The sequence below is a fragment of the Ranitomeya variabilis genome, chromosome 5 (genome assembly GCF_051348905.1).
Source record: "Ranitomeya variabilis isolate aRanVar5 chromosome 5, aRanVar5.hap1, whole genome shotgun sequence".
NCBI classification, from domain to species: Eukaryota; Metazoa; Chordata; class Amphibia; order Anura; family Dendrobatidae; genus Ranitomeya; species Ranitomeya variabilis.
The window spans coordinates 489,300,165-489,327,253 of record NC_135236.1 but is presented as its reverse complement, the minus strand read 5'-3'; the positions used below and the strand labels follow the sequence as shown (position 1 = coordinate 489,327,253).

Sequence of the window (27,089 nt, the reverse complement as noted above, 5' to 3'; positions counted from 1 at the left end):
TAGGGCCAGAAAGCCTGAGTTAGATTTTAGATTGATAAAAATGTAAATGGGCACTGGGAACCCGTTAATGGGTTGAACTGAAAATTAAGCTCCACACTAAAAACATTCTTTTTATTGATTGTATCTGAGGCAGTAGCCAAAATATACACTGCTCAAAAAAATAAAGGGAACACTAAAATACCACATCCTACATATCACTGAATTAAATATTTCAGTTACAAATCTTTATTCATTACATAGTGGAATGTGTTGAGAACAATAAAACAAAAATGATCAATGTAAATCAAAATGAATATCCCATAGAGGTCAGGATTTGGAATGATACTCAAAATCAAAGTGGAAAATGAAGTTACAGGCTGATCCAACGTTAGTGGAAATGCTTCAAGGCAAGGAAACGATGCTCAGTAGTGTGTGTGTGTGTGTGTGTGTGTGTGTGTGTGTGTGTGTGTGTGTGTGTGTGTGTGTGTGTGTGTGGCCTCCATGTGCCTGTATGACCTCCCTACAACGCCTGGGCACGCTCCTGATGAGGCAGTGGATGGTCTCTTGAGGGATCTCCTCCCAGATCTGGACTAAAGCATCCGCCAACTCCTGGACAGTCTGTGGTGCAACGTGACATTGGTGGATGGTGCGAGACATGATGTCCCCGATATGTTCAATCGGATTCAGGACTGGGGAACGGGTGGGCCAGTCCATAGCTTCAATGCCTTCATCTTGCAGGAACTGCTGACACACTCCAGCCACATGAGGTCTGGCATTGTCCTGCATTAGGAGGAACCCGGGGCCATCCCCACCAGCATATGGTCTCACAAGGGGTCTGAGGATCTCATCTTGGTACCTAATGGCAGTCAGGCTACCTCTGGCGAGCGCATGGCTGTGAGGCCCTCCAAAGAAATGCCACCCCACACCATTACTGACCCACTGCCAAACCGGTCATGCTGAAGGATGTTGCAGGCAGCAGATTGCTCTCCACGGCGTCTCCAGACTCTGTCACATGTGCTCAGTGTGAACCTGCTTTCATCTGTGAAGAGTACAGGGCACCAGTGGCGAATTTGCCAATCCTGGTGTTCTGTGGCAAATGCCAAGCGTCCTGCACGGAGTTGGGCTGTGAGCATTTAACAGCAAGGTGGATTGTTGCTGAGGGGAAAAAAAAAAAAAATCTTTAAATCTTCAGCTTAGCGAGTGTGAGCGAGCTGAGTGTGACCTGAGCGTAAGTGTGAACGGCGGTAAGTGTGTGACTTGTGATTCAGTGACTTTGGATTCAGGGAGTTTCCAAGGGAGGAATTGCTGAATTGCTGTCTGTATTTTATTAATACTTTGTATTTATTTTTCTGTCTGGTGCCATCCCCATTAGGAAATGTGCTCCACTATTGTTAATGCCATCCAGTGCACATCTTGCCACATGTATGCAGTCCTTGAGCAGCCGGTCGAGGGTGCATACTGCTGTGCGAGATGTGAGCACATTGAGCATTTGGAAGCCCAGATTCTGGATCTAAATGTGCAGCTGGCAACACTGAGATCCATAGACAATATGGAGAGGAGTCTTCTGCTCCCTGAGCAGACGCTCAATGGGATGGATCAGGGGGGATGGTAGGATGGAGCTGCAGGACAGTGAAGCAGCTAGCAGGGTGACATTCAGAAAGCGAGGTAGAGGGAAGAGTGCCAGGGAGGCTAGTCCTGATCTGGCACTTCCCAATAAGTTTGCTAAGTTGGCAGATGAGGGGGGTGCCAGTACAGGGGCAGCACTGCTGCAGCCAGACATGTCCTCAGAAAGCCGGAGGAGTGACTGCTACAGTAAGGAGGGAAATAGGAGAGCAGGGCAGGCCAGACAGGTGCTGGTAGTGGGGGACTCAATTATTAGGGTAACAGATAGGGCAATCTGTCACAAAGACAGGGATCGTCGGACGGTGTGCTGCCTACCTGGTGCTCGAGTCCGACACATCACTGATTGGGTGGACAGATTACTGGGAGGGGCTGGTGAGGACCCAGCGGTCATGGTGCACATTGGCACAAATGACAAAGTTAGAGGTAGGTGGAAGGTCCTTAAAGATGATTTCAGGGAATTAGGCTGCAAGCTGAAAGCAAGGACCTCCAACGTGGTATTTTCCGAAATACTGCCTGTACCACGTGCCACGCCAGAGAGGCAACAGGAGATTAGGGAGGTTAATAAGTGGCTCAAGAATTGGTGTAGGAAGGAGGGGTTTGGGTTCCTGCAGAACTGGGCCGACTTCTCAGTGGGCTACAGGCTCTACGCTAGGGACGGGCTGCACCTCAATGGGGAAGGTGCAGCTGTGCTGGGGAGAAAATGGCTAGAAGGTTGGAGGAGTGTTGTGAACTATACTCCTTGGCTCCCTCTTGTGGTCACTAGTGATTTGGCACTTGGATTGTCTTTTACCAGGTTGGTACTCACCTGCTTCGTTAGGCCTGGGGTGTTGCTATTTAAACTTCCTGGATTCTCAGTCCAGTGCCTGGCATCGTTGTAATCAGTTCATTTCTGTTTGCTCCTGTCTTCAGGTCCTGGTTCTTTGCAAGATAAGCTAAGTCCTGCTTTCTTATTTTTGATCATTTGCATTGTTTATATTTTTGTCCAGCTTGTACAAAATGTGATTCCTGATATCGCTGGAAGCTCTAGGGGGCTGATATTCTCCCCCCACACCGTTAGTCGGTTTGGGGGTTCTTGGATATTCAGCGTGGATATTTTGCAGGGTTTTTGCTGACCATATAAGTCATCTTACTATATTCTGCTATTAGTCAGTGGGCCTCTCTTTGCTAAAATCTAGTTCATTCTTACGTTTGTCTTTTCTTCTTACCTCACCGTTATTATTTGTTGGGGGCTTGTATTACTTTGGGGTCTTTTCTCTGGAGGCAAGAGAGGTCTTATTTTCCCTTATAGGGTTAGTTAGTTCTCCGGCTGGCGCGAGACGTCTAGGATCAACGTAGGCACGTTCCCCGGCTACTGTTAGTGTTTGTGCTAGGATCAGGTATATGGTTAGCCTAGTTACCACGTCCCTATGAGCTGGTATTTATGTTTGCAGACTTTGCTGTAATCTCTGAGATCCTTTGCCATTGGGATCATAACAGTATGCCAGGCCTATGAATAGTTAATGCATGGCAGAAGTGGGATTAAAAGAAAAGGAGTTCTGAGTTTTTTTGTTTTTTTTTTTCTCCTCTTTCTTCCTTCCCCTTTTTCTCAGAGTGGCTGTAAGCTTTGCTGCAGACATGAATGTTCAGACCTTGATTACTAGTGTGGATCAGCTTGCTGCACGAGTGCAGAGCATTCAGGATTTTGTTGTTAGCAGTCCTATGTCTGAGCCTAAGATACCTATTCCTGAGCTGTTCTCTGGAGATCGATTTAAATTTAGGAATTTTAGGAATAATTGTAAATTGTTTCTATCTTTGAAACCTCGTTCGTCTGGAGATTCAGCTCAGCAAGTTAAAATTGTTATCTCCTTTTTGCGTGGCGACCCTCAGGATTGGGCTTTCTCGTTAGCGCCAGGAGATCCGGCATTGGCGGATGTTGATGCGTTTTTTCTGGCGCTCGGATTGCTTTATGAGGAGCCTAATCTTGAAATTCAGGCAGAAAAAGCTCTACTGGCTATCTCTCAGGGCCAGGATGAAGCCGAAGTGTATTGCCAAAAATTTCGGAAATGGTCCGTGCTTACTCAATGGAATGAATGTGCTCTGGCCGCAAATTTCAGAAATGGTCTTTCTGAAGCCATTAAGAATGTGATGGTGGGTTTCACAATTCCTACAAGTCTGAATGATTCTATGGCGCTGGCTATTCAGATTGATCGGCGTTTGCGGGAGCGCAAATCCGCTAATCCTCTGGCGGTGTTGTCTGAACAGACACCTGTTTCAATGCAATGTGATAGAAACCCCGATCCAGCAATGCAATGTGATAGAATCCTGACTAGAACCGAACGACAAAATCATAGACGACAGAATGGGCTGTATTTTTACTGTGGTGATTCTACACATGTTATATCAGCATGCTCTAAACGCCTAACCAAGGTTGTCAGTCCTGTCTCCATTGGTAATTTGCAGCCTAAATTTATTTTGTCTGTGACTTTAATTTGTTCATTGTCTTCCTACCCTGTTATGGCGTTTGTGGATTCAGGTGCTGCCCTGAGTCTTATGGACTTGTCGTTTGCCAAGCGCTGTGGTTTTGTCCTGGAGCCTTTAAAAGTTCCTATTCCTCTCAGAGGAATTGATGCTACGCCACTGGCGGAAAATAAACCGCAGTATTGGACACAAGTGACCATGTGCATGACTCCTGAACATCGGGAGGTGATTCGTTTTCTTGTTCTGCATAAAATGAATGATTTGGTCGTGTTAGGTCTGCCATGGTTACAGACCCATAATCCTGTTTTGGATTGGAAGGCTATGTCGGTGTCGAGTTGGGGTTGTCAGGGAATTCATTACCATTCTCCACCGGTGTCTATTGCTACTTCTACTCCTTCAGAGGTTCCTGAGTATTTGTGTGACTATCAGGATTTATTCAGTGAGACCAGGTCCAGTGCTCTTCCTCCTCATAGGGACTGTGACTGCGCTATAGATTTGATTCCTGGCAGTAAATTTCCTAAGGGACGATTATTTAATTTGTCTGTACCCGAGCATGCCGCGATGCGTTCTTATGTCAAGGAGTCTTTGGAGAAGGGGCATATTCGTCCATCCTCTTCCCCTCTTGGTGCGGGATTCTTTTTTGTGGCCAAGAAGGACGGGTCTTTGAGACCTTGTATAGACTATCGGCTTCTGAATAAAATCACTGTTAAGTTTCAGTATCCTTTGCCACTATTGTCAGACTTGTTTGCTCGGATTAAGGGTGCCAAGTGGTTCACCAAGATAGATCTTCGTGGTGTGTACAACCTTGTGCGCATTAGGCAGGGAGATGAATGGAAAACTGCATTCAATACGCCCGAAGGTCATTTTGAATACTTGGTGATGCCCTTTGGGCTCTCTAATGCTCCTTCAGTGTTTCAGTCCTTTATGCATGATATCTTCCGGAAGTATCTGGATAAATTTATGATTGTTTATCTGGATGATATTCTGGTTTTCTCGGATGATTGGGTGACCTTCTTGCCATTGGCGGAGTTTGCCCTTAATAATCGGGCTAGTTCCGCTACTTTGGTTTCGCCATTCTTCTGCAACTCTGGTTTTCATCCTCGTTTCTCCTCGGGTCATGTTGAGTCTTCTGACTGTCCTGGGGTGGATTCCGTGGTGGATAGGTTGCAGCGGATTTGGACTCTTGTGGTGGACAACTTGAAGTTGTCACAGGAGAAGGCTCAGCGTTTTGCCAACCGCCGCCGCGGTGTGGGCCCCCGACTTCGTGTTGGGGATTTGGTTTGGTTGTCTTCTCGGTATGTCCCTCTGAAGGTTTCCTCTCCTAAGTTTAAGCCTCGCTTTATTGGTCCTTATAAAATTTTGGAATTTCTTAACCCGGTTTCTTTTCGTTTGGATCTTCCGGTGTCGTTTGCCATTCACAACGTGTTCCATAGGTCTTTGTTGCGGCGGTACGTTGTGCCTGTGGTTCCTGCTGTTGAGCCTCCTGCTCCGGTGTTGGTTGAGGGCGAGTTGGAGTACGTGGTAGAGAAGATCTTGGATTCTCGTCTCTCTAGACGGAGGCTTCAGTATTTGATCAAATGGAAGGGCTATGGTCAGGAGGATAATTCCTGGGTGGCCGCCTCTGATGTTCATGCGGCCGATTTGGTTCGTGCCTTCCATGCTGCTCATCCTGGTCGCCCTGGTGGCCTTGGTGAGGGTTTGGTGACCCCTCCTTAAAGGGGGGGGTACTGTTGTGAACTATACTCCTTGGCTCCCTCTTGTGGTCACTAGTGATTTGGCACTTGGATTGTCTTTTACCAGGTTGGTACTCACCTGCTTCGTTAGGCCTGGGGTGTTGCTATTTAAACTTCCTGGATTCTCAGTCCAGTGCCTGGCATCGTTGTAATCAGTTCATTTCTGTTTGCTCCTGTCTTCAGGTCCTGGTTCTTTGCAAGATAAGCTAAGTCCTGCTTTCTTATTTTTGATCATTTGCATTGTTTATATTTTTGTCCAGCTTGTACAAAATGTGATTCCTGATATCGCTGGAAGCTCTAGGGGGCTGATATTCTCCCCCCACACCGTTAGTCGGTTTGGGGGTTCTTGGATATTCAGCGTGGATATTTTGCAGGGTTTTTGCTGACCATATAAGTCATCTTACTATATTCTGCTATTAGTCAGTGGGCCTCTCTTTGCTAAAATCTAGTTCATTCTTACGTTTGTCTTTTCTTCTTACCTCACCGTTATTATTTGTTGGGGGCTTGTATTACTTTGGGGTCTTTTCTCTGGAGGCAAGAGAGGTCTTATTTTCCCTTATAGGGTTAGTTAGTTCTCCGGCTGGCGCGAGTCGTCTAGGATCAACGTAGGCACGTTCCCCGGCTACTGTTAGTGTTTGTGCTAGGATCAGGTATATGGTTAGCCTAGTTACCACGTCCCTATGAGCTGGTATTTATGTTTGCAGACTTTGCTGTAATCTCTGAGATCCTTTGCCATTGGGATCATAACAGAGGAGTGTTTAAACTAGGGATTGGGGGGAGGGTATTCAATTTATAGGAGGGGAAGATAGGGCAGATAGAGACCTGGGCACAAATAAGGAAGTTGGGGGTGGCGGAGGAATGGGGGGTGGGGTTAGAACAATTATTAATTTAAGAAGCAATAGAGGTACAGAGAGGAACATCAAGTGCATGTATACTAATGCCAGAAGCCTCGCCAACAAAATGGATGAATTAGAACTAATGTTGTTGGAGCATAATTATGACATGGTGGGGATATCTGAAACATGGCTGGATGAGAGCCATGACTGGGCTGTTAACTTGCAGGGCTATAGTCTGTTCAGAAATGACCGTACAGATAAGCGAGGGGGAGGGGTGTGTCTGTATGTAAAATCGTCCTTAAAATCCATCCGGCGTGATAATATAGGTGAATTTAATGAAAATGTAGAGTCCCTGTGGGTGGAGATAAGGGGAGGGGGAAAAAATTATAAATTACTGATAAGGGTTAGTTATAAATCTCCAAAAATAATGGAAGCAATGGAGAATATCCTCGTAAAGCAAATAGATGAAGCTGCGACTCAAGGAGAAGTCATTATTATGGGGGACTTCCAGCAAAGGTAATCAGTTTTTGACAACTATGAGAGACAATTACCTTTCACAACTGGTTCAGGACCCAACAAGAAGGGGGGCACTGCTAGACCTAATATTAATAAACAGGCCAGACCGCATATCAAATATAAGGGTTGGGGGTCACTTGGGGAATAGTGATCACAAAATAATAAGTTTTCATGTCTCCTTTAATAAGATGTGTAGTAGAGGGGTGACAAGGACACTAAACTTCAGGAGGGCAAATTTCCAACGGATAAGAGATGATCTTGGTGCAATTAACTGGGACGATATCCTGAGACATAAAAATACACAAAGAAAATGGGAGACGTTTATTAGCATCCTGGATAGGACCTGTGCACAGTATATACCGTATGGGAATAAACATACTAGAAATAGGAGGAAACCAATATGGCTAAATAGAGCTATAAGGGGCGCAATAAGTGACAAAAAGAAAGCATTTAGAGAATTAAAGGAAGTAGGTAGTGAGGAGGCATTAAATAAATACAGAAAATTAAATAAATTCTGTAAAAAGCAAATCAAGGCAGCAAAGATTGAGACAGAGAGACTCATTGACAGAAAGAGTAAAAATAATCCCAAAATATTCTTTAACTACATAAATAGTAAGAAACTAAAAAATGATAGTGTTGGCCCCCTTAAAAATAGTCTGGGGGAAATCGTGGATGAGGATGAGGAAAAAGCCAATATGCTAAATGACTTTTTTTCATCAGTATTTACACAAGAAAATCCCATGGCAGACAATATGATCAGTGATAACAAAAATTCCCCATTGAGTGCCACCTGCTTAACCCAGCAGGAAGTACGGCGGCGTCTAAAAATCACTAAAATTGACAAATCTCCGGGCCCGGATGGAATACCCCCCGGGTACTGCAGGAATTAAGTACAGTCATTGATAGACCGTTATTTTTAATCTTTAAAGACTCCATAATAACAGGGTCTGTACCACAGGACTGGCGTATAGCAAATGTGGTGCCAATATTCAAAAAAGGGGCAAAAACTGAACTCGGTAATTATAGGCCAGTAAGCTTAACCTCTACTGTGGGTAAAATCCTGGAGGGCATTCTAAGGGATACTATACTGGAGTATCTGAAGAGGAATAACCTCATGACCCAGTATCAGCACGGGTTTACTAGGGACCGTTCATGTCAGACTAATTTGATCAGCTTCTATGAAGAGGTAAGTTCCGGACTGGACCAAGGGAACCCAGTGGACGTAGTGTATATGGACTTTTCCAAAGCTTTTGATACGGTGCCACACAAAAGGTTGTTACATAAAATGAGAGTAATGGGGATAGGGGAAAATATGTGTAAGTGGGTTGAGAGCTGGCTCAGGGATAGGAAACAAAGGGTGGTTATTAATGGAGCACACTCGGACTGGGTTGCGGTTAGCAGTGGGGTACCACATGGGTCAGTATTGGGCCCTCTTCTTTTTAACATATTTATTCATGACCTTGTAGGGGGCATTCAGAGTAGAATTTCAATATTTGCAGATGACACTAAACTCTGCAGAGTAATCAATACAGGGGAGGACAATTTTATATTACAGGATGATTTATGTAAACTAGAAGCTTGGGCTGATAAATGGCAAATGAGCTTTAATGGGGATAAATGTAAGGTCATGCACTTGGGTAGAAGTAATAAGATGTATAACTATGTGCTTAATTCTAAAACTCTGGGCAAAACCGTCAATGAAAAAGACCTGGGTGTATGGGTGGATGACAAACTCATATTCAGTGGCCAGTGTCAGGCAGCTGCTACAAAGGCAAATAAAATAATGGGATGTATTAAAAGAGTCATAGATGCTCATGAGGAGAACATAATTTTACCTCTATACAAGTCACTAGTTCGACCACACTTAGAATACTGTGCACAGTTCTGGTCTCCGGTGTATAACACATAGCTGAACTAGAGCGGGTGCAGAGAAGAGCAACCAAGGTTATTAGAGGACTGGGGGGTCTGCAATACCAAGATAGGTTATTACACTTGGGGCTGTTTAGTTTGGAAAAACGAAGACTAAGGGGTGATCTTATGTTAATGTATAAATATATGAGGGGACAGTACAAAGACCTTTCTGATGATCTTCTTAATCATAGACCTGAGACAGGGACAAGGGGGCATCCTCTACGTCTGGAGGAAAGAAGGTTTAAGCATAATAACAGTCTCACTGCTCTTACAGTAAAGAATCCGTGTCTACGGAACTCTCTGCCGTATGATGTTGTAATGAGTGATTCATTACTTAAATTTAAGAGGGGACTGGATACCTTTCTGGAAAAGTATAATGTTACAGGTTATATATACTAGATTCCTTGATAGGGCGTTGATCCAGGGAACTAGTCTGACTGCCGTATGTGGAGTCGGGAAGGCATTTTTTTTCCCCAATGTGGAGCTTACTCTTTGCCACATGGGTTTTTTTGCCTTCCTCTGGATCAACATGTTAGGGCATGTTAGGTTAGGCTATGGGTTGAACTAGATGGACTTAAAGTCTTCCTTCAACCTTAATAACTATGTAATTATGTAACCCTCATCTGTGGACGTCGGGCACTCAGACCATCCTCATGGAGTCGGTTTCTAACCGTTTGTGCAGACACATGCAGAACCACTCCTTTATTGAGGGTGTCCACTATTCCATTTGCACAACAGCATGTGAAATAGTTTGTCAATCAGTGTTGCTTCCTAAGTGAACGGTTTGATTTCACAGAAGTTTGATATACTTGGAGTTATATTCTGTTTTAAGTGTTCCCTTTATTTTTTTGAGCAGTGTATATGGGCTGGCACTAATCTATAGTCATGATCAGAGTGTGATTGTTTCTATACACATATGTAGTAATCCTGCATCTCACTGCTGGAGGTGCTTTACCAGTGGGTCTCCAAGCTCAAACTAAAAAAAAAAAAAAAAAAAAAAAAAAAAAAAAAGAATATATGTCAGGTGTTACATGAACATAGATCAGAATCTGTGCATGGTCATGTAAAAAAGACATCTAAAGTATTGGAATAGGTCAGACACTAAACTTTTCATCCTCAGTTTAATGTTGCACCACATTGGGAGATGTGATCACAAAGCCAGAGAAACAGTTAAATATTATTGAAATATACTGAATACCTTATAATAATTGGCCGAGAAAACAGCTGTTCCATTATGTTAGCGTTAAAGGCTAAACAGGATGAATGCAGCGCCAGAGGAGAATACAATCATATGTCAACAAGAGCCTAATTATCCCACAGCCCATTGTGCTTCACTCGTCCTGGATTAGCTGCAATCACGTGGTCTAAGCAAATGGTGGAAAAAAGATTTGTGATCTAAAAATGTAAACTTCCAGATGCAGAATCAGCGGCAACCTTCCTCAGACTCATTGGTCATACATGACTATGCCAAGTATGCTTGATTCTTAGAGTATTATCTATAATGGTTTAACACTTTCCTGACTGGGCCAATTTCCATTTTTGTGTTTTCGTTTTTTTCCTCCCCTTCTTCCCAGAGCCATAACTTTTTATTTTTCTGATCACATAGACATATAAGAAGTTGTTTTTTGTGTGACGAATTGTACTTTTGAATAATATCATTCATTTTACCGCATAGTGTACTGGAAAACAGGAAAAAAATTGCAAGTGTTATGAAACAGTTTTTGGGTTGTGGTGCCTTTTTCCGTAACCCATATCGTTTTCAATTTTTGATCAATGGAGCCATGTGACAGCTTACTTGATATTTTGATCGCTTGCTACAGCTTTTTTTGTGGTATTGCAGACACCAAAAAACTAATATTTGTCATTTTGATTTTTTTTTTTTCTGTTTACGGTGTTTACCAATCAGGTAAAAAAAAATAATTAGATTTTGATAGAATGGACTTTTCTGAATACGGTGATACAACATACAGGTGTTTCTCCCAAAATTAGATAATCAAAAACTTTAGTTATTTCAGTTCTTCAATACAAAAAGTTAAACTCATATTATATAGAGTCATTACAAACAGAGTGATCTATTTCAAGTGTTTATTTCTGCTAATGGTGATTATGGCTTACAGCCAACGAAAACCCAAAAGTCATTATCTCAGTAAATCAGAATAATTAACAAAAAAAAAAAACGCCTACAAAGGCTTCCTAAGTGTTTAGAAAGGTCCCTTAGTCTGATTCAGTAGGCTCCACAATCATGGGGAAGACTGCTGACTTGACAGATTTCCAGAAGGCAATCATTTATACACTCCACAAGGAGGGTAAGCCCCAAAAGGTCATTGCTAAAGAAGCTCGCTGTTCATAGAGCGCTGTATCCAAGCATATTATTGGAAAGTTGAGTGGAAGGAAAAAGTGTGGTAGAAAAAGGTGCACAAGCAACTGGGATAATCGCAGCCTTGAAAGGATTGTTAAGAAAAGGCCCTTAAAAAATTTGGGGGAGATTCACAAGACGTGGACTGCTGCTTGAGTCATTGCTTCAAGAGCCACCACACACAGACGTATCCAGGACATCGGCTACAAGTGTCACATTACATTCCTTGTGTCAAGTCACCAATAGACAACATCAGAAGTGTGTTACCTTGGCCAAGGAGAAAAAGAACTGGAGTGTTGCTCAGTGGTCCAAGGTGTTGTTTTCCGATGGAAGTAAATTTTGCATTTGAAAATCAATGTCTGGAGGAAGAGTGGAGAGGCACACAATCCAAGCTGCTTGAGGTCTAGTGTGAAGTTTCCACAATCAGTGATGGTTTGGGGAGCCATGTCATCTGCTGGTGTAGGTGCAGTGTTTTATCAAGACCAAAGTCAGTGCAGTCGTCTACCAGGAAATTTTAGAGCACTTCATGCTTCCCTTTTCCGACAAGCTTTTTGGAGACGTAAATTTCATTCTCCAATAGGACTTGGCACCTGTCCACACTGCAAAAAGTACCAATACCTGGTTTAAAAACAACAGTATCACTGTGCTTGATTGGCCAGTAAACTCGCCTGACCTTACCCCCATAGAGAATCTATGGGGTATTGTCAAGAGGAAGATGAGACACCAGACCCGACAATGCAGACGAGCTGAAGGCAGCTATCAAAGCAACCTGGGCTTCCATAACACCTCAGCAGTCCCACTGGCTGATCGCCTCCATGCCATGCCACATCGATGCAGTAATTGATTCGAAAGGAGTCTTGACCAAGTATTGAGTGCATTTACTGAACATACATTTCAGGAGGCCAACATTTTGGATTTTAATATCATTTTTCAAGCTGGTGTCAAAGTATTCTAATTTACTGAGAAAATGACTTTTGGTTTTTCATTGGCTGTAAGCCTTAATCATCAATATTAACAGCAATAAACAATTGAAATAGATCACTATGTTTGTAATGACTATGAGTTTCACTTTTTGTATTGACTGAGTTTCACTTTTTGTATTAAATAATTGACAGTTGCATTTAACAGGTTAACAATTGCGGGTGGTATTTTGCGCCACCCTACTGGTTTGAAACAGGTTCTGGTTGTAACACACATCCATTACCTGCCAAGTTTGGGGTGAGCTCACCCCATGGGCCTTAGCGAAGGCTGTTGAGAGACCTACTGGAAGGAGTCTTTGGCACCCAGGTACCTCTTTACTCTGTTATCTTTTGAATGTCAAATCCAAGACTTTAAGCCAGTTTAACTGCAGATTCTCTGTCACATTTTTGACAACTTCAAAATGTTTGATTGCTTGGAGGCATAGGGTCATCATCTAATGTTCTGTGTGTGCGTCGGCGCCTTGAAATCGGCTCACTGGTCTGCCAAAGCCTAGCCTATAGACTCCTCAAGAGTCAGGACCCTGCATAAGTTGAGTATGTTTTTTATATTTATTAAAACTTGTAGTGTGACTATGGGGGCATCATAAACAATGGGTGACTCTCATACAGTGTGGAGGGCCCTATAGAAGTGTGTGAGAATGCCCCTCAAAGTGTGGGGCCAGTATACAACATAGGAGTCAATGTGGGGGCTAATGTGGGGCAATTATGTAGTTTCTGGGCTAATGTAGGGTCATTATACAGTTTGGGGGCTAATTCGGGAACCATTATATAATTTGGGGCTAAGGCGGGAGCCATTATATTGTTTGGGGGTTAATGCAGGGGCCATTATATAGTGGGGACTAATGCAGGGCCATTATATAGTTTGGGGGCTAACGTGAGGGTCATTATATAGTTTAGAGGCTAATCCAGGGACAACTATATAGCTTAGGGGCTAAAGCAGGGGTTTGACAGCGGCATTTATCGGGTTAACAGCCGCAGGTGGTTTCAAATTCCACCGGCGGCTGTTGCGAGCACATGTGCCGAAGATGATGTGGGCTCAGCGCCGGAGCCCACATCAAAGGTAGAAATACAAAATAAACTAGGCACTCAACTTAAGGATGAATTTTTGGACTTTTAATGTAGTCAAGGCAAAACGTTTAGGCTGCATCTGGCCTTTATAATAAAGGCCAGATGCAGCCTAAACGTTTTGCCTTGACTACATTAAAAGTCCAAAAATTCATCCTTAAGTTGAGTGCCTAGTTTATTTTGTATTACTTCATGGTGTGGGATCCTACTACGGCACCTTCCTTAGTAGTGCACACGGTTCTCTATTAGTTTGACACATCAAAGGTAGAGACACGGCAATCACAGTACCAGTATGGCACATGTCGTGAAGGGGTTAATTTTGGTTAGTGTTTTGTACAAATTAGGGCGTGCCTCCCCCTTTTTTTTGGGACTCTTCATTTAGTTTATATACAGCTTTTCATGGACAGGCGTCTGAACAGTCAGGACTCAGGTCCTACTCTACCGTGATCAATTTTTACATCTGCTGACACAGTGAGATTAACTACAAGTTAGGTACCATCCCAACTGGGGTACACCTTGTCGTGAAAGGATGGCTTTTTACTTTTTTTTTTATCAAAACAATGTTCACCAAGTACCCTATGTTACATGTGCTACCATATTACTATTTATTTACAGTACATACTACAGGGTATTTACTCATTTTTGTTTTTATTTTAGATCCTGAAAAAACCCCCCAGAAATTAAACACATTAGTGATGTTAGATTGCTAATATTTCGCACATAACTGTTTATGTCCTTCCCTACTGAACTTGTAAGCACTGTCCTGAGGCTGTGAAGGATAGCTGGAGGCATACTGCTAGCTCCTGATCCCATCCAGCAGACTAAGCTGCCTCATATAGCGGCACTGGAAGAGCACAGTGTGGGTCACCAGTGCTACAACGTAGCTGTCCTGAACTGCCACTCAGGCAGCTGCATCTGTTCCCCCCACAAGTAGAAAGTTGGGAAGTACTGAGCTAATTAAGGGAAAAAAAAAAAGATAGGAATTACCTTTTCAAGTATACAGTGGCTTGCAAAGTATTCACACCCCTCCCCTTGGCTTGTTACCTATTTTGTTACATTACAACTGGAGATGAGCGAATTTGATTAGGTCAGGGCTTATTCGGCAAGCTATAGAGCTTACTGAATAAGCTGCAGAGGGAACCCGGCTTTCTGGTGCGCTCTGTTATCAGCTGTTTGGCTCCACAGCTGCATGTGTCACAGCTGTGTGACAGTCACAGCACATGCATGGAGACCCCAACAAACAGGCTAAGTGTCACATGGTCTGTCAGTCTATACACATCTTTTCTGAAAGGCCACAGAGGCTGCAACACCATTAAGCACGAGGCACCACTAACCAATCACCATGAAGACCAAGGAGATCTCCAAACAAGTCAGGGACAAAGTTGTTGAGAAGAACAAGTCAGGGTTCAGTTATAAAAAAAAATAAAATATCCCAATCTCCGATGATCCCTCGGAGCACCATCAAATCCACTATCAAATGGAAATAACATGGTACCACAACAAACCTGCCAAGAGAGGACCACCCAGTAAAATTCTTAGCCAGGGCAATGGGGGCATTAATCAGAGTCAGCACAGAGGACAAAAGTAACCCTGAAGGAGCTGCAGAGTTCCCAAGCAGACACTGGAGTATCTGTCCATATGACCACAATAAACCGTACACACCATACAGTCTGCCTTTATGGAGAGTGGACAGAAAAAGCCTTTACTTACACAAAAAAATTGTATGGCTCATTTGAGATTGCAAAAAGAAATGTGGGAGACTCCCCAAATATATGGAGGAAAGTGCTCTGGTCAGATGAGACCAACATTGAACTTTTTGGCCACCACGGTAAATGCTATAGCTGGTGCCAAATCAACATGGCTCATCATCCCAAGAACTCTACTCCCACAGTGAAACATGGTGGTGGCAGGATCATGCTGTGTGGTTGTTTTTCTGCAGCAGGGACAGGGAAAATGGTCTGAGTCAAGGGGGAAGATGGATGGTGCAAAATACAGGGATATTTTGAGCAAAACTTGTTTCAGTCTGACAGTGATTTGAGACCGGGACGAAGGTTCACCTTCCAACAAGACAATGACCCAAAACATACTGCTAAAGCAACACTCGACTGGTTTAATGGGAAACGTGTAAATTCGTGATGAGCAAACGTGCTCGGATAAGGTGTTATCTGAGCACAAACACTCATCACTAGTGTAATGGTTTTGGACTGGCCTAGTCAACGCCCATACGTTAATACAATTGAGAGTGTGAGGTCAGACTTGAAGATTTCTGTTCACCAGAGGAAACTTGAAGGGGCTGGAGCAGTTTTGCCTTGAGGAATGGGCAAAAATCCCAGTGGCAAGATGGTGAAAGCTCAGAGTGACATATCCAAAGCGAATTACAGCTGTAATTGTGGCAAAAGGAGGCTCTACAAAGTACTGACTTTAAGGGAGTGAATAGATATGTACACAGAAGATTCCAGTTATTTTGTCCTATATGAGGTTTGCTTCATACTAAAATGAAAACCAAATTTTTCATAGTTGTAGGCATGTTATTTACATGAACTGATGCAAATCCTCAAAAAACAAAGATCTAAATTCCAGGTTGTGAGGTAGCAAAACACGAAAAATGCAAAGGGAGGATAAATTACTTTTGCAAACCATTGTATGTCTACCTTCACTGCAAAGTCCAGACTAACAAAAGCTGCAGCTGCCCATACACATCCCATGCAGTGGTCTGATCTCACAGTTGCACTGTGGCTTATGTCCCTGTATGAAATCCATGTCTTCATAGAGTTAATGTAAACGAGGTTCGGCAGTTTTTAAGTGGTCAGAGAGGGGGCCTAACAATATACGTAATGCAAATTTTTACCTTGATCACACCAGGAAGGGGGCCCCAGATGGGTTACATTATACAAGGAAGGGACCCTGGATGGGGGAGCAGCATACCAAGATGGGGGACATTATACAAGGAAGAGGCCTAGGATACCAGAATAAAGGCCCAGGATGGGGGATATTATACAAGGAAGGGACCCAGGATGGGGGGCAATATACCAAGATGGGGGGACATTATACAAGGAAGAGGCCTAGGATACCAGAATAAGGCCCAGGATGGGGGATATTATACAAGGAAGGGATCCAGGATGGGGGGCAGTAAACCAAGATGTGGGACTTTATACAAGGAAGGGGCCCAGGACGGAAGACATTACACCAGGATGAGGGTCATTTTACCAGGAAGGGGATAGGATGGGGTACATTATACCAGGAAAAGGCCCAGGATCGGGGATATTATTACAGTAAAGGGTTCAGGACAGGAGATGATATAACAGGAAGGGGGCACAGGATAAAATACATTATACAAGAAAGGTAGAAATTATATAAGGAAAAGATCAAGAATTTAAGATATTTCACCAGGAAGTGGCCCGGGATGGGGCACAATATACCAGGAAGGACCCCAGGATAAGAGACATTATTACAGGAAGGGGCCCAGGATGAGGGACCTCATTACAGAAAAGGGCAAGGACATTATTACATGGATGGTGAACACCTGGGTAGTATAGCGTATAATACACTGTATAGTCTATATTAAAAAGTTACAATAAATACAAATAAGTACACAAAAAGGAGGAAGTCTAGTCATCACCAAAATGACGTATTAGGTAGAGGAAAATTAGGCCATGATTTTAAAAAATCCTTTGTCCTTTATTGTAATTCCATAAAACATCTTGCTTACGCCATTTCAGACCACACAAGGTCCTTAACCATAAGCTAGTTATCCTTTTTGTGTATGTTTCATTCACCTGGGAGTCGGCTCAGGATCTCCATGTCCGTGCACCGCATTCTATTAACTCCGGAGTGACCACAATTGGATGAATCTCTGGTGAGCTGAAATACTTTTTTTTCCTGTTTCTTGTAAATACAAATAAGCATTGTGCATTGTGTAACGTTACCTTTACTATTAGTCCTATGTGTGTGGTCTATATGTTGCTAGATAGATTTGTGCTATGCAAGATTGTCACTGTGACTTATTCACGCTTTACTTAGCACCTTTTCTGATTTGCCACATGTACACTTTTCTGGCACAATGCTTCTTTGTATTTCACGGTTTTCATATGGACTATACAGTGTATTATACACTGTACTTACCCAGGTGTACCCCATCCTTCTGTTTCCTGTATTTGTTTATCCCATTCTTCTTGATCTATTATGATATTGGTTTTATATAAATAGCTCTGGAAAAAATTAAGAGACCACTGCAAAATGTTCAGTATGTCTGATTTTTCTCTTTATAGGTATATTTTTGAGTAAAATGTAAATTGTTCTTTTATTCTATAAACTTCTGACAACATGTCTCTGAATTTCCAGGCAATAATTTTTTTTTTGTCAAAATTAAAAAAAACAAACAAACAAACAGTGCTTTCAGACCTCAAATAACGCAAAGAAAACAAGATCATCATCATTTAGAAACAACAATACTAATGTTTTAACTCAGGAAGAGATCAGAAATCAATATTTTGTGGAATAACCATGATTTTTAATCACAGCTTTCATGCGTCTTGGCATGCTTTCCACCAGTCTTTCACACTGCTTCTGGTGCTAAAATGTAAGCAGTTCTTCTTTGTTTGATGGCTTGTAGCTATCCATCATCCTCTTGATTACATTCCAGAGGTTTTCAGCGGGGTTCAGGTCTGGAGATTGGGCTGCCCATGACAGGGGTTTGATGTGGTGGTCTCTTAATTTGTTCCAGAGCTATATGTCTTTTTAATAATTGACAATACAGATGTTTTTTATTTAGTTTTTTTATAAAGAAGTTTTATATCCTTAAGTGTTTTTGAAGCTAGGAGAAAGTTGCGCAAAAACTCTATATAAAAGTCACCAAATATCTGATTAACTCCAAGTTGTGACAAAATTTTGCAATTTTCTAAGCAATTTACACCAGTCTCTGCTTTGATGAAGTGGAACCGAAAAGTTTGCCAGTTTTTGAAATTTTAGCCCCCAGAATAGTAATTTTGACAATGCTGCGTGTGAAGTTCCTTAGAACATATGCTTATGCATTTTAATGGAAACCTGATTATATGCTGCACTCCAAAAACCATAAAGGGCAGCTCCAATTGTGAAAGGGTATGGTATATGCCCAAGTGGCCATCCAGGGTAGGTGAATTTACATATAAACGTTTAAAAACAATGTATAAAAGAAACATTCATGGCATGGAGGAGATATATTTGGCCATTGGGACTTCCTGTTTGCCATCATCAAAACTTCTAAATTGCTAGTTCTGCATGTAATGGGAACACCATCTTTTTCTATCACTTTCTTCCTAACAATTGTAAAAATCTGCTAACTCATGAAAGAAAATGCATGCATTCTTAATAAAGGGAAACACAATTATCCTGTCCAGTGTATCGTCTTACCCAGGCATCATTTATTAATGATTTCCTTACAAACAATTTGTTCAAAAAGTAAATACCAACAGCACAGGATCAACAGTAAAGACGAGACACACAAACCTTCAATAGGATATGAAACAAGTCCCATGATTCACAGTTATATATAAATTAAGGTACGTGTTTAAGTCTTTCAACATTATGTAACAAATCCGTTTACACCGTAAGGCCCCGTGGTCTTCAAAATCAAAAGGATGAAGGTGCATTCTAGGAAAGTCAATGGTGAGTCCATTTCATCAATATTTGCCATGTCCAAAGGATGAACATATTAAGTTTAAGGAATCTTAAAGCATCACTATTACGTTAAACAAATGTCCTGTTACAATTGAAAACAAAAAAAAAAGTTGAGCCATGGCTGTTCACAGTACTTACTACTAGTGATGAGCGAGTATACTCGTTGCTCGGGTGATCTCCGAGTATTTGTAAGTGGCTGTATGTATTTCTATGCAGCAGCAAACTCCAGTCCTGAGTGCCGGCAATGATGAAGAGTTTAATATGAAATAAATGTAGACTACATGCTGCATTTGTGACAGAAACATGCCAAGCTAATGGATATGCAGAGAAAATATGAAACCTACAGAATATCTGCAAGACCAAGATTTATTACAGATTCCAAATAAATATTAGAATAATGTACAAGTGAAAAGGTCATTAATAGGAGAATACCACAACCCGTCTAACAATGTCCATTAGGATACAACACTAAGGGTTTGACCACTATGGATATTCGGATATGCAGGTGCTGTTTAGTTAGTCTAGTACTGAAAATTACATTCACTTTATATACAGAAAATCTAGAACAAAACAGATCTCACTATGTATAAAGACTTAAAAAAAAAAGTTTCCAATATTCAGGAATCCATACTTACACGGAATAAGAATGCAGGGAACTTGAGCAATGTTTTCGTAAAACCTTTGATGGAGTTTTCGCACACTGCTTCAGCCATTATGATTAAAGTGAATCATTTTACCCCCTCCAAGTCCTTCTCCGATAGGTCTCCTACAGAGCAGTGATGCCTTGTTTTATCTAAATAGGTCCAAAATTCTGTGTCCCAATATATCCCTTATAGTGATCACAGTTACGGAGCTCCAAATCCCCCGCTTGTCTTCACACTTCTCACATCCTTGATCTCTACAGTTAGCACTGTGTGGGGTATAACGCATACACTGAAATCTTATGACATCCTTCAAAGGAGAACACGTGAGCACCGCTTTAACGTTACAATTCTCTCGGCTCCATGTACAGGGCTGTGTGTTTAGCTGGACTGGGGACATTACTTTTACTGAGCTCGGCCGATGTAAACGGTCAACATGACATCGGCGCTGCAGCCAAACACCATGAGACTTAGTGATAAGCTGCAGGGCTGTCGTTGTGACATCACTGCTGCAGACACCTAAAAACAGAGGCAGCTGCTGAGCTCAGGGATTGGCTGCAGTGCTGTTGGTGTGACATCACCACTGCAGCCAAACAACACACACTGGGACAACCGCAATGAATACGAGGGCAAGCAGAGCTCAGCTTGCTTTTTGACTGGGCCTAAGAGCAAAGTTTTTTTTTTTTTGAAAAGGGACAACCCCTATTAACTTATTATTTTAGAATTTAAAAGGGACTGAAAAAAAGGACAGCTGTCTTTCAAAACAGCGCCACCAGTGACCATGGGTGGCGTGTGGTATCACACCTCGCGCCATTCACTTCAAAGGGGATGAATGGCAATAACAGGCACAACCAATGAAAAATGCAGCCATGTTTTTCTAATTCTGGACAACCTTTTTACGCTATGGTTGTGTGCCATGAAGCTGGGAATTTGGAGCTCAATAACAGAACAGTTCTAATGACTGGAAAGAAGCATTAAGAAATTATGAAGTCATTGACAACTGGCAGACAAAAGTGACAAAACTATACTGCTCATGATTTTCTACTGATTTTTTCTTTTTAAATCATATTTTATATTGTAATTTTCACGATTTATTTTTCCTACACTGCATACCTCATACCGTATTATATCCTATTCCTTAAAGCAATTAGGTAAAAGTGCCAGATGCAACAAAGTACAACTAAAATGTTTACATTCAAAAGAAAATTATACTATTTTTACATAAATTAAAAATAAAAAAAAATGTTGCTCAATATATGCCAAGGTTTATCACATATTAAGTGAGGTAATCAAATATAAAATCTCATCTCTTGGTTTCGTATGTTGCTTGGGACATGCACAAAAAAAAAAAAAAAGGAATGTACGTCTAACTATTCATACTATTTGGTGGCGTCCTTTTTAATGGACTTTTTTAAGGCTGGACAAAGTGCTGCTCAATGTTAGGAAATGGTTTCTTCTAGTTGTACGGTTTTCAGTAGTTCAAATTTAAAGTGACAGTAGAATAAAAGGTTTTCACAAATGTGTGAACCCTGAGGAGGATGCAAAGGAATGATTAGTGGAACCAAAAATTATAAGAGACTACCATAAAATTCCTCATATTTCAGATATCATAATAAAATATTCCGGGAAAAAAAAAATATATGCATAATTGGAATTAAACTCTATTGGGACATGATATTGATGAATTTAAAGGGAACCTGACAAAATGGTCTGCTGGCAGCATAAACTAGAGCAGAACGAGTTGCTTATAGAAGTTTGTAAGAAAGGATTCCATATTAGGAGTTGAGTAGGTGGTCCTACGTGGTGACTGACAGCCTTCCCTGTGTGACTGATACAGAGAAAGCTTTCAGTCACTAATTAGGACCGCCCACTGGACTCCTTAGCATAGTAAGAGGAAGGCTTTATATGAATAAAATCAATTGGCTAAGGATGCCAAAGCCTTACTCTTTTTATGCCTCAGCGTTCAGTAGGCAGTCCAAATCAGTGACCCGCAGCAATCTTTGCATGACAGTCGCATAGTGAAGGATGTCAATGACTGAGTAAGACCGACTACTAGACTCCTAAGCATGGAAATAGTGTACAATACAAGTTATCCTGAATCTTTCCAGTTAACCATATTATCAATCTGCTCAGAGCTTACTGATTTATACCATTCGTCCAACGATAGGACAACACATACAATGTGACAGGTTCCCTTGGAGATCGTGCATGGATGATACATCTTATATAATCAAAGTTTACTGCAAATAATGTAAAATTCTTTTCGTCGAGTTCTGTGTAATAATATATGCGCACAGTAAAAGTATAAAAGGATGTTGAATAGTGAAATCAGCTCATCACCTAGAACCACAGGAGCATCACAAAAGTGAAGGGAAGAAGAGAGCGATAGAACAGAACAAACTCATTTGAAACCTTGTCAGAATGGCAGTACAAACCCAAGAGATTCAAGCAGGCTAAGCAGGAGTATAAAACAATCTTTAAGAAAAGTGTTCTTAGCCAAAAAGGTCTTTTAAATCGTTGCTAGCAGAACTGCTGCTCTTCATTGTGTTTGCAGGCTGTGTGAGGTTTGGTGGATTGAAAAAAGGGTTGGATTGGACTCCAAATCCAGCCTGTCCCGCCATTCCTGTTTGAGTTACATTGCCAATCATGGTCTGAGAAGCTTGGGGTGGTACATACTGGTTAATCCATGGATTTTGTTTTTGCTGAGACATCTGGCTCATACTCACTTTGGGTTTTTGTGGACCAAACAAACTGTCTAAAGAGGACATATCTGAGGCGGGTTTGCTGAATGAGTTCTGCTGCTGCATGCCAGGCGGGCTGCTGATAGTATTGTAGTTCTGCATGGTAGCAGGAGTGGACATTGGTGGTACCTTGTTCATTCCCATGGGGGCGGTTCCACTAAAGAAATTGTGGTTGGGATTCATTGGCCCCATACTAAAGCCGGAAGCTTGGAACCCTGTGTTGGAGTTAAGCCCATTTTGAAGGTTTCTGTTCAAAGCCATGTTGTCAACGGATCCTGGGAATCCAACGCTTCCTGGCATGCCAGTGACTGGAGGAAACCCTGCCACCGCCGGTTTGGTACCAACACTTGTGAAACTGTTCAGAGAGGACATATTCTCCATGAGTGTCATAGTTAGATCCTTTGTCTGCAAGAATGAAGAAGACAGCATGATGCACTTGCATTAGTCATATGTGCCATATAATAGTGTTGCAAAGAGTTGGAAATGTAATGAATATCAAAGAAGTTGCCTTAGCAAAAGAACCTTGACGCAACTAAATGTGTCACACGGATGAAAATCCTCATGGTTGGAAATGACATGTGTCAGGAGATAGCACAGACATTGGGGTAGAGTGCAGGCTGTCAAATCATGTGGCTTACAGTCTAATGCTGACAATTATCTTGCATAATACCTTAAAGCGGTATTCTGGGTATTTAATATTGATGACCTAGTCTTAGGCTGGCCATACAAATTAGGTGGCTGTTGGTAGAATGATTAATCGACTGATCGATCAGCCGACAGCCATCTCCCCCATACATAGGAGTACTCCTATGGCCAAGCGCTTATGTATGGCCTATGAGAAAGCCACCGCCTGACATGTCAGCAGCCGATGTAACTCCAGGAGAAAAATAGGACAGGCAATGAGAAATCGGACATGATCAACATCTTCACTGAATATCAATCGGCTGGTGCCCACATAAACATTAGACAGTCAGCTGAATCCGACAAGATCGGCAGATTCAGTGGACATTAGGCTAATGGGTATGGTAGCCTATAGGATAGGTCATCAATATCAGATCAGTGGGGATCTGACACCTGCAGCACCACCGCCGGATGTAAACAATGAATAAAGCTGAACCGCACAGCTCCATTTAATGTGTAGCAGCTTCTGCATATCATATCAGCTCCTTTTTACAATAAGAGAAGCAAACGTGCAATTCTCGGCAGCTGCTGTTACACAGTAAATGCCCTGTTACAACACATTAGACCTGATACTGCTGGAAATATAATAAAACAATAGACTGAATTTACAGATTTTACCTGCTTCACAGGTGCCGCAGGTGTCATTGTGCTAGGTGTAAGTGGCTTCTGACTTTTCATCTTTTGCACTTGTTCTTGTTCTTTTGCAAGTCTTTGCTTCTCTTCAAGTGTAAGTGATAACTTCTGGGACAAAAAAAATTAAAAATATTATAAATCAGACAATATGCAACTCAACATACATTATATTAATGTATTCCTTTATTTATATACGGCTAGGAACCAATAAAGACACCACACTACTTAGACACAAATGTATTACACTGCTCACATTTAATCACCATGACCTGGTTTTCTAAAGCTGCAGAACTTGTTATTTACTCGTTTTATAGAAAAGATAGATTTACCTAAAAAATAACTAAGCAGATAAATTATTTACTCATTTCCCCAAAAGAGAAAGCCAACCTGAACAAGACCCAAACTAACGCAGCAACAACATGCAACATGAAAAAAAGGATCAGTAGATTCTAAGCAAGTTGCGTTCTTCAGTTTGTGTGTATGGCCTAAATGGCAGCATACATTGCAGCTCAGATCATAATAGAGGATGGAAAAACAACAAAACAAACAGCACATTGTCCTGCGTTATAGCTTTGTTAGCGCATTTAGCACCCAATAGGAAACACATTGAACGTGCCCCCATTATACTTTTTATTTGAAATTGCATCCCTTCTTACATGCATGAGATCAGTAAGTCCAATTCCTGAGACCCCCCCAAGAATCAATCAAAAAATGTTCTTCAGCATGTTGGCTAGCAGGAATAAGCACTGTGTATTGACCATGTATGACCATTTATGTAGCACTGATGAAACAGTCCCCTAGAAGTGAAAGTGGTGGTCAAGCATGAGCACTATGGCTCCAGTTACACAGAGGACTTTGGGATCCAGTCTAGAGGAATAGATGGGGGTCCTAGTAGTAGAACCCCAAGCCATCATACATTTATCATCTATCATGTGGACAGATGAGAGGTCCATTTTATAGCAAGCTCCTTTTAACCCTTTCGCGCCAGAGCCAGTTTTCGCGTTTGTGACCAGGCCAATTTTTACAATTCTGACCACTGTCACTTTGACGCAATAACTCTGGAACGCTTCAACGGATCCCAGTGATTATGAGAATGTTTTTTGTGACATATTGTATTTCATGATAGTGGTAACATTTTGTTCCATATAACTTGTATTTATTTCTGAAAATAACAAATCTGGTGAAAATTTCGCGATTTTCACACTCTTCATTTTTATGCCCTTAAACCAGTGTTATGTCACGCAAAATAGTTTAAAAATAAAAAAAATTCCCACGTGTCCGATTTACATCAGCACAATTTTTGAAACTTTTTTATTTTTGCTACGAAGTTATAAGGGTTAAAAGTTAATCAGCAATTTCTAATTTTTCCATAAAATTTACAAAATTTTTTAGGAACTACATCACAATTGAAGTGACTTTGACAGACCTATATGACAAAAAAAACAAAAAAAAAAACATGACATTCTAAAAACTGCACCCTTCAAGGTGCTCAAAACCACATTCATGAAGTTTATTAACCCTTCAGGTGCTTCACAGGAATTTATGGAATGTAGAAGTAAATATTAACATTTATCTTTTTCCCACAAAAATATTACTTTAGCCACAAACTTTTCATTTTCAAAAGGGTAATAGGAGAAAATGCACCATAAGTTTTGTTGTGCAATTTCTCCTGAGTACACCAATACCCCATATGTGGTGGAAAACTACTGTTTGTGAGCACGGCAAGGCTCAGAAGTGAAGGAGTACCATTTGAATTTTGGAATGAGAAAAATGGCTGGAATCGATAGCGGACACCATGTCGCGCTTGGAGAGCCCCTGAGGTGCCTAAAGAGTGAAACATCCCTACCCCCAATGACACCATTTTGGACACTAGACCGCTCAAGGAGTTTATCTAGGTGTGTGGAGAGCACCTTGAACCCTCAGGAGCTACACTGAATTTTATAATGTTGAGCTATACAAAAAAAACAAAATTTTTCCCACAAAAAAAGTTGTTTTAGCCCCAATTTTTTTTTTATTTTCACAAGGGTAAAAAGAGAAAATGGATGCCAAAATTTCTTGTGCAATTTTTCCTGACTACGCCGATACCCCATATTTGTTGGTAAATGAGTGCTTGGTCACATGGTAGGGCTGGAAAGGGAATGAGCGCTATTTTGGCTGGAATAAGTTGCGGATACCATGTCACATTTGAAGAGCCCCTGGCATGCCAAACAGCAGAAACCCCCACAAGTGATCATATTGTGTAAACTACACCTCTCAAGGCATTCATCTAGGGGAGTAATGAGTATTTTTAACCCTCAGGTGATTCACGAACTTGTAAAACATTGAGCAGAGTAATATATATATATTACTATTTTTCCACTAAAATGTTGCTTTGACATCAAGGTTGCAATTTTCAAAAGGGGTAATAGGAGAAAATGAACAGTACAAAATCTTGTGCAATTTCCCCTGAGTACATCAACAATGCAAAACTCAGAATGAAAGGAACACCATATTTTTACAGTAAAGATTTTGGTGCACTGGCTTGAGGGTGCCATGTTACACTGGCAGAGCCCCTGAGGTACCAGAACAGCAGGAACCCCCATAAGTGACCCCATTTTACCAATTAAACCTCTCAATGAATTCATCTAGACATGCAGTGATATTGACACCACAGGTGTGTCACTGAATTTTATACCATTGGGCAGTGAAGAATTACATTTTAAACCACAAATAATTGCTTTAGCCCCAGATTTTACATTTTCACAAGGGGAAATGGGTACAAATGGTGCCAAAATGTGTCACACAATTTCTGATGAACGTGGCAACACCCCATATGTGGCTGTACAGTACTGCTTAGCCACACAGCGAGACTCGGGAGGGACGGAGCGCTGTTTGACTTCTGGAGAACAAATTATTGTAGAATAGTTTGCGGACTCCATACACAGAGCCCCTAAGAGCAGAATCCCCCTCAAGTGACCCCATTTTGAAAATTATATCCCTTTGGGAATTTATCTACAAGTGTAGTGACAATTTTGACTCCATAATAATAATAATTGTATTTCTATAGCGCCAACCTATTCCACAGCACTTTACAAATTATAGAGGGGACTTGTACAGACAATAGACATTAGAGCATAACAATAAACACATATATCAAAACAGATACCAAGAGGATTGAGGGCCCTGGTCACAAGCTTACAATCTATGAGGAAAGGGGAGACACGAAAGGTGGATGGTAACAATTGCTTTCATTGTTTGGACCAGCCATAGTGTAAGGATCGGGTGTAAAGCTGCATGAACCGG

General features: G+C 41.6%; 1 protein-coding gene across 4 annotated transcripts in view; it reads right to left on the bottom strand.

Moving 5' to 3' along the window:
* Positions 1-18,826: 18,826 nt before the first annotated feature.
* The window catches only part of SCYL2 (SCY1 like pseudokinase 2), a 57,325-nt gene continuing 49,062 nt past the window's right edge, over positions 18,827-27,089 (bottom strand). For 2 of the 4 annotated variants that reach the window (XM_077265575.1, XM_077265572.1), the window contains 2 exons: positions 23,793-23,915; positions 18,827-22,898 (listed from right to left, as the gene is read on the bottom strand). In XM_077265575.1, coding sequence (XP_077121690.1) covers positions 22,245-22,898; positions 23,793-23,915 — 777 coding nt within the window. In that variant the 3' untranslated portion in view covers positions 18,827-22,244. The remainder of the gene's footprint in view (positions 22,899-23,792; positions 23,916-27,089) is intronic. The other 2 variants (XM_077265573.1, XM_077265576.1) reach the window with 1 other exon arrangement.